This window comes from Pocillopora damicornis, chromosome 4, assembly GCF_964200805.1.
Source record: "Pocillopora damicornis chromosome 4, jaPocDami1.2, whole genome shotgun sequence".
NCBI classification, from domain to species: Eukaryota; Metazoa; Cnidaria; class Anthozoa; order Scleractinia; family Pocilloporidae; genus Pocillopora; species Pocillopora damicornis.
Window position 1 is genome coordinate 9,223,613 of NC_142673.1, and position 7,500 is coordinate 9,231,112.

The 7,500-nt window shown below is 38.3% G+C and overlaps 3 protein-coding genes and 1 long non-coding RNA gene across 4 annotated transcripts in view; 2 read left to right on the forward strand and 2 right to left on the reverse strand.

Annotated features, from left to right (window-relative positions):
* The first annotated feature begins 321 nt into the window (after window positions 1-321).
* On the forward strand, window positions 322-901 carry LOC149046730 (uncharacterized). Its single transcript, XM_089205042.1, has 2 exons — window positions 322-430; window positions 544-901. Exons 1-2 carry the CDS (start codon window positions 330-332, stop codon window positions 899-901), a joined length of 459 nt encoding a protein of 152 aa, XP_089061168.1. The 5' UTR covers window positions 322-329.
* A 554-nt stretch (window positions 902-1,455) lies between these two features.
* Window positions 1,456-4,971, forward strand: LOC149046731 (uncharacterized). The gene is made up of 7 exons (XM_089205036.1): window positions 1,456-1,593; window positions 1,918-2,056; window positions 2,248-2,341; window positions 2,554-2,626; window positions 3,127-3,268; window positions 3,430-3,681; window positions 3,908-4,971. Exons 2-7 carry the CDS (start codon window positions 1,919-1,921, stop codon window positions 4,445-4,447), a joined length of 1,239 nt encoding a protein of 412 aa, XP_089061162.1. The 5' UTR covers window positions 1,456-1,593; window position 1,918; the 3' UTR covers window positions 4,448-4,971.
* Window positions 2,055-5,910, reverse strand: LOC149046732 (uncharacterized). Its single transcript, XR_016186166.1, has 3 exons — window positions 5,280-5,910; window positions 4,925-4,971; window positions 2,055-3,033 (listed from the first exon to the last, which is right to left on the reverse strand). It is a non-coding gene; the product is annotated as an uncharacterized LOC149046732 (long non-coding RNA).
* A 49-nt stretch (window positions 5,911-5,959) lies between these two features.
* Window positions 5,960-7,500, reverse strand: part of LOC149046733 (ATP-dependent DNA helicase PIF6-like) — a 7,368-nt gene continuing 5,827 nt past the window's right edge. The window contains exons 3-5 of the mRNA XM_089202645.1: window positions 6,589-7,500; window positions 6,175-6,351; window positions 5,960-6,088 (exon numbers count right to left, since the gene is read on the reverse strand). The exon at window positions 6,589-7,500 is cut by the window's right edge and continues 1,169 nt beyond it. Of these exons, the coding sequence (XP_089058771.1) occupies window positions 5,960-6,088; window positions 6,175-6,351; window positions 6,589-7,500 (1,218 nt within the window). The remainder of the gene's footprint in view (window positions 6,089-6,174; window positions 6,352-6,588) is intronic.

Sequence of the window (7,500 nt, forward strand, 5' to 3'; positions counted from 1 at the left end):
CCAAAACTTCACGCGCATTTCGCTGGAAACAAGTGTTTTCTACCTGAATTTCCAAGTTCGCTTCTTTCTGGTTATGCTTTGAACACGCAGACTGGACACGGCCACGAAAGAGACTTGGGTACAAGGTCAACTTTCTCTCTACCGCGAGTGGTACGGTCGATTAATGTACAATACTTACCCCATCCCCACAAAGACACCTCGCCTTAACCTATTGTCCTAATCAACCAATCAGACAGCGAGTCGAAAGTAAAGCAGATAAACAACGTACAAAATTTGAATATTCTGCGGGGTTTTCTGTTAGCATCTAAGCTTCGATTATTTTCGCGAAAATGCTATCAAAGAGGAAGAGATGCGGTGAAATTGACGGCGAAGCGAATCAGAAGAGAGTAAAGAGTGGCAAAGTTTCAAGTTTGCACTATTGGAAATTTTGGTGAGTCGAAATCCAAACGCTTTATTTGGTATACAAATTGAATGTCCGCATGTGTAGTTTATTTCAGTATCCATTCAATTCAGTTTAAAATATATAATTTTTCTTCGTTGCAGGTTCATTTCAAATTATGAATATGCTGAAGGTAGCCTTACCTTTGCTAGGGACGTGATCAGCCACAGTGTGGCTGACAAAGAGAATAGCGAATCGTTAACTTCGTTTTCGAAAATTACGTTAGGCGAAATCATAAAAGATCTCTGGGGTGAAAGAGTCAAGCACGTGAAACGTGGACCACGAAGCGATCGTAAGGCTGCGTACTTAAATATTAGAAGGTCCGAAGGTGGAATCAGAAAATCGTTGGGTTTCACTCTGGAAGAAATTTCAATTCTCCAAACCTGGACAAGGGAATGTGTCGCCCCAGGACATTATATTTTTCTAGACGTGAAAAAATGGACTTCAATTCTCAGCGTCTGACCCTGGAATTGTCGGTGAAGTTGTCTCAATCTTTTCAGGCAAGCTACACCATTAGATCCCATGGTTCTGTTGTTGATTTGGAGTCTGTTTTGAGAAATTCTGGCAGCACAACTCCAGCATTTCCTGGGCAAATCCCCTGCCTATTGCAATGGCTGGAAAACCTACCCATCTGCCTTGGATTTGTTTTGGAAAAGGATGAAGCAGTTGTTACCCTATCCCCATACGCAACAGGAGCCAGAAACGAAAGTATTTTCTGACCTTTGTCTAGTAGTCTGCGAGTCTGGGGCCACCAGTCAATGCCTTAATTATCGCACGCTCTTTAGTCTCAACAGACGGCGTCAAAAACGAATTTCTAACAGGCAGGTCATTCCTCTCAAATGCAACAAACGGTTCCTGTCTAGAGAGGAATTGGTGGACCAAGTCGCTCAGGAACAAGCGAGAAGAAAACATGCAGAGGAGAGAGAGAGATATTGGCGCAGCAAATATGACAGCGAAGCCTTGGTGGTTGATGAAGAGGATAATGCAGACCTCGATTCAATGTTTTGGGCCACAAAAAAAGAAAATATTCCCAAAGAAATGGAATGCCTCTGGGAACAACAGAAAAAAAATATTCAGACTGCTGGCAAGAATCGTCACAGGTGGCATCCTAAATAAGTTCCCTCACCTCTTTACTTTTGATGCATCCTCAAAGGGTGAGGAATAATTTAAAGTTACATGGACCTATGCTTCAAGTTATCAACCATCCAAAGGGAATAAGAAACCCAAAACTGTCGCTTGAAGCGGGAATTAAAGCAACAAAGAAAAGAAGGGAATACTGATTAACATCCAAAAAATGAAAGATCATTGATGGTGATATAAAGTGATATTATTCAATTTTTTTCCTTTTCATTGAAATTCTTTTTGGCTTTATTATAGGATTATCCGCTTGTGTATAGATTTATATACCAAGAACCCACATGTTCTTGACCATTAAGGCCAACCAAGTCTAACACATTTTTCCATGTTTTCATTATAAGAATGTATAAAAACAGAGCCCAACAACAAGATGGGTGGAATGCTGAGATATTGGAATGGTGCTTGATGGAGGCAAAAGCAAGAAACTTCAAAGAGGAAGACTACTGGGGAGGATTTGTAATCGATGAGATGAAAATTCAGGTGCATTATTAGGCTGATAGATTTTTGAAAATGCTCTGTTTTATAGAAGGCAAATCTAAAAAAAAAAACAGTTGTGATGATTTTTCGATTATACCTTGGGAAAAATGCACTCTGAATTGCAAGATTCATAAACCCATTTTGTTGTTGTGCTAGTTATAAGTTCTAACATACATTTCTATGTAAATTTTCAGGAAAATCTTGAAATGGTAATGAGAAACGGAAAACACAAACTTGTTGGGTTTGTGGAATTGGGAGAAGCCCATGATCATATGGAGAAACTACTAGGTGAGATTTGTATACTGATATGACCACAAAATCTTTTCAGCATTACCCAAGTAAACAAAATATCTTTTTGTCCTAACTTTGTAACTGCAGAGTGTAAAATGTACCTGTTAACCTTAAAGGTAATGCCAAGCCCTCACTCGCCACACATGTAATGCAGTTCATTTTCCTGAGTGATTATGGATTTCGATTCCCAATTTCCCAATTTCCCTCAGGGCACTGCTCCCCGACAGACCTCTATTTACAGTTTTGGAAGGGAGTACAGAAGATGACAGAAACAGGATTCAGGTAATTAACTATTTGTACAATATGCCCTTTCCTAAGTTAATGACCACCAGCTAATTGAGCAGATGTGAGAAAAGAAAAATTATATGGCAAGCTTTACTATTGCTAATATGTATTACTTTGACATGGATACCCAAAGAATTTTCCTCTAAAATGTTTCATAAAAGTAGTGGATTGTATTGATAAATAGTAGTGTATCTAAATTTCCAACTTAAAACCTATTCTACTAGAGCCTACTTAACTTTCGTCAACAAGTACAAGTTGAGTAAAAAAAAGATAATAATAATAATAGATGTCATCAGATGTCTAGCAGGCATAACAATTCAAACCATTTGAAGTGTATTTCATAATGAAGATCACACATGTAGTGCAGTTTGTGAACTGGCTACAACTGATGCAGCATTCACAACCTAAAAAAGGAATACAGAGGCATAATATAAGACTCAGTCAAAATAAAAATAGATAAAATGCAACTGATTAAATTCAAAGTCTTCTTTTAATAGTATATACTGGTGTATCCTTGATGGTGCTTATTGCAATCGCCAGTTTATCAAACTGCATTTTGAGGAAGACCCTGCAGCCAGCAACTTTGCCACAAGAAATCTACACACAGGAGATCCTATGGTGTTTATCATGGATTGCAAGGTAAAATGCACTTGCCAATAACTTTCATAAATCCATAAATTTACCCAATTGGGTGTCTCCTCTGTGATTGATCTTAAGTTTGTAAATGTACATGTACTTTTCCCTGCCTGATGTTATGCCATTCAACCACTACTTAAAGATAAATTTCTTGAATTTCATAGCATAATTTCAAGAAAATTCGCAACAACATCGAGAAAAGCAACCAATCAAAGAAACCAAGGTGCTTGAAGATTGGAGGCAAAAGTATAGTCTGGAGGCAGTGGAAAGATGCTTTCCATTGGGATCAGTCCCGTTTTTCCCTTCCACTGCACGAAAGGCTTACACTCAGCCACATTGAGTTGGATCCTGCTTCAAGGATGAGAAATCACTTGGCAGAAGATGTTCTTGACAAAAAAATGCTTTTCATGATGCAGGTTAGCATTATAAAGATAAACGATGGTTTCCTACAAGTAAACTATTTACTGGTCAAATACTTGTTTTTTTCATTCCCCATTTCCTGAAACAAGGCCACAGTCAAAATACTGATAATAAATCCTAACTAATTTTCAGCCACATATCTTATTTCCTCACATTCTTAATAATTCTCAATAATTTGAGTTGCGGAAATTCATTGTCTTTTTTTTAAAATTTTTTTTATAGAGTTATCGAGATCACATTATAGCCTCCATGGAAGGCCAAGAGCTCGACAATGGAACCCCCATTGACTCTGCACTTCGGCTCCTGCAGCACACTGCAGAAATAGTTGACTTGTTCAACTCGAAATGTCCACTAAGAAACATCAGGGACATCAGGCTGAAAAAGTTGAACAGTTTTTGTTCTTTTATGTTGGATTGGAGAGAGAAGAGCTCAGATGACAATTCATCCTTTATCTCTAGTAAATTGTGGTTCGATATACAATCAATGTGCCTTGGCTTCCATGCCCTGGTAAAAGTAAAACTCCAGTATTTCCCACATTCATGCATTAGGCCAGCCATTGTCAATCAGGATTGTGTAGAAAACCACTTTTGTCAAGTAAGATCTTGCAATGGTCAAAACAATAATCCAACATACAATCAGCAACAATCAACACAGAATTCAATTCGATTTGGACAAACAGTTATCAGCAGAAAAAGCAATGTTGGAGTACACTCAATAACTGACTCTGCTTGTTGCTTGTACATACCCCAAAAATCTTCGTAATTTAGTAATTTAATGAACAGTAATTGAATGAATAATTTACACTGCTTGTTTGGTTTTGCAAATGAGTGTCTTGTGGCCAGTTAATGTGTCCTCATGTTTTGGTAGTCACTTTCATTGCTTATAGTAAGTTAGATGCACTTGTATTTATTTATATTATAATAACTTCATTTGCCTAAATAATTAGTATTAGAGAGGCATTGATCAGTTTGTTTGCGATTTCACGAATTTCATCTTAAAATAACTTTATTTTTCTTTGTTAATACCTAATAACTTAATTTAGAAGAGTATTAGTTCCAGTACTTTCAAATTTGATGTGAAAAGCTAGCTTAATGGAGCAAAACTTCATATATTTGGCAATGGCACATGTCCTTTTTGAAATAAACTCTTCTGTTTTAAAATTATCCACACTTAAATAAACATGCAGATAATAACTGTGCTCAACAATGACTAGAAAAACTCTGAAACAACACTACTCACCTTTTTAAGAATATATTTTCCACTACTACACTAGACAGTTGGGTCCTCTGTGAAAAAAAAAATTGTGGAATGGGAGTTATTACTTGATTAGACTGTACTGCATGGATCCCCTTGATCTGTTTTCAGGAAATATTTCATGTTATCAATCATCACATTATCTCCAGCCACATTTGTTAAAAATTTTTCGGAGTGCACCACTGCACACCTCTTGAAACCTATGCCCTTTGGGCATTCAAGCAAGCACCAGCTACTTTCAAATGTACACACATTATCCTCCTTGCTGAGCTCAAGTTTTAAGCAGAGGAAATGACTGATAAGAAAAAGACAAGATTTTCTATAAACCGAGTATGTGTACCTGATATTTGGGAACACTGTCTGGACACTGAAGATAACCTCAAACAAACTCTTCCCGTTGCTGCATCCATTTCGTTACTTACAACAGTGTACTGTCGGGAGTCTACTGCAGAGGGGACTAACATGCCTCTTCTGGAAGCAATGGCTAGCGCCAGCCTTTGGCCGATGGTAGTCTTGTTCAGTCGGCTAACATGGGGAACTCCATATGCTTCACAAAGCTGGATTAACTGGAACCTCGTAAAAGTGGCAGTCAGACCATTGTGATTATGTTTTTCTGGAAATCCAATAAGTCTACCATTGGAAATAGCTTTTGCAGGAGAAGGGTCCCTTTGTATATCCTGCAATATGAGTATATGTTGGAACTAGGTAGCATATTCGACAGTATCCCTGTTAAGTATCAGTACTTGTTCTTATCTCTGTGAACCTTAGGAATATATGGAAAACACGGAGAGAGATTTGCTAACCTTGGATAACTGTGTCATTACGAGTAAATCATGATTTAAATTACAAATATTTCTGTTGGAACAGTGCTTCATGTATTAAAATTTGAGCTTTCTAATGATTTCCTTCAAGGTTTATCGGAGTTTTTAAATGCTCACGTAGCATTCACTTAAAAGCAATAAATAATCAAATTTCATAAACGAGGCCAGATAATTGCCACATTTTTGTCCCTTATTCAACTTAATTACCAGCAAGAACAAAGCAGTTGTGATGAATCACTTTCTTTCGATCCAACAGATCAATGTTCTCCAAAACAGAACTAACATTGCCCACAGAATCCGACACGTACAGAATCACCACCTGCGAAATCTTAAAGAGAGAGCGTATCCGCTGTTTATTCGCAGGCGCAAGTGGCATGGTACTTTGCCAACTGTGAGTATTTATGCATTATTTACCTGAAATGGAATTCTGTCATTTTTCTGGGAGTGCCTCTTGTTTCGCTCCATCACTCTTTTTCTCAGCTCTGCAGTTTTTTGAAGGCGTCGTGCCATTCTGTAGTCGCGGAGATATTGGCACCCGCCCATTTTGACGTAACGCTGAATGACTTTTTTTCTTATGTTTTCGACAATTTCCTGAAAATCAAATGGGTAAAGTGTTCCAGGTGCTATTACCAAGGATCTTCAAGCAGGTTTCGTATTTAGGTTTCAAATGTGGCCTATAATCTTAACTCCTAAATTAATACGAGCTTTGAGGAATGATAGAACCGTTAGAAAAAGTATTATTTCATGTCATAGCTACCTTTCTTTTACAAGCATCATCTGAGGGGAAACAAGTTTTCCAGAGGTTTTCTAATTCCTTTTTTTATTCACCATTTCTTCGTAGGCATTCGTTATAAGATGTTCTTTGAATTGTTGAAGTTTCTTGGAATTCATCAAATCCACGCGAAGCTGTTCCATGCGCATGAAAAACATGTAACACTCATCAGAAATATGGACAAGTCCTCTTTCTCTAAACTGTCGAGCTTCTGTGACCGCTAATGTTTCCAGATGCTTTGATTTTTCCTTGAGTTCTTCATAGGGCACGAGAAGAACTTCCTCGATTAGGTCACAGCTTGATACGTGTTCTTGAACTTTGCTTAGTGTTCGTGCATCTTTGGTGTGCATATTATCTCTGGCATACCGCCTTTCAGCTTCAAGGGTCATCCTGATTGCCCACCCACCAACATGCCTGATTTTGGCCTTTCCCGGATCGGTCATTTCAGAAACATCTAATCTGACCGGCTCTTGCCTTTCTTCATCGATAGAGTGGGAAATGACGTTTACCAACTGGCCAAGGAACTTTTCAAACAACGTCGTTCCGATCTCTGTGGCAGTGGTCCTTTCTGGGCGGCTCACATGTGTGCTGTTAAAAAGGCCTCTGACATATGCATGGAAGAGAGGTGAAATGAGGAACTTGTGAAGTTTAGTAGTGCAGCCTGTGAAACCTGCGCGTGAGATGTTTACAATGACCTCATCAGGGTTTTCGATAATGTGTTCTTTAAAAATTTCATGGAAATGAAACCATAAAAGATTGACAAAAGCTGCTGTCTTGTCTCGAAAATCTTCTTCCAACAACTTGATACAACTGTTTTTGTCCCCTGCAAACTCATTCAACGGCTTTGCAATTTTCATTGATGCAAGAATTTTTTTAATCTCAACAGAGGATGGAGGGATCCAGAGTTCCGAATTGGGCTTCAGCAATGCGTCATAAACCTGGACAATGTCCGTTACGGGTGCATCATC

Bases quoted from the DNA above. Each gene is read 5' to 3' on its own strand.
- LOC149046731 (XM_089205036.1), top strand. From the start codon at position 1,919: ATGTATAAAAACAGAGCCCAACAACAAGATGGGTGGAATGCTGAGATA. The intron at 2,342-2,553 runs GTGAGATTTGTA...AATTTCCCTCAG, and splicing joins TCATATGGAGAAACTACTAG to GGCACTGCTCCCCGACAGAC. The intron at 2,627-3,126 runs GTAATTAACTAT...TTCTTTTAATAG, and splicing joins ATGACAGAAACAGGATTCAG to TATATACTGGTGTATCCTTG.
- LOC149046730 (XM_089205042.1), top strand. From the start codon at position 330: ATGCTATCAAAGAGGAAGAGATGCGGTGAAATTGACGGCGAAGCGAAT. The intron at 431-543 runs GTGAGTCGAAAT...TCTTCGTTGCAG, and splicing joins TTGCACTATTGGAAATTTTG to GTTCATTTCAAATTATGAAT.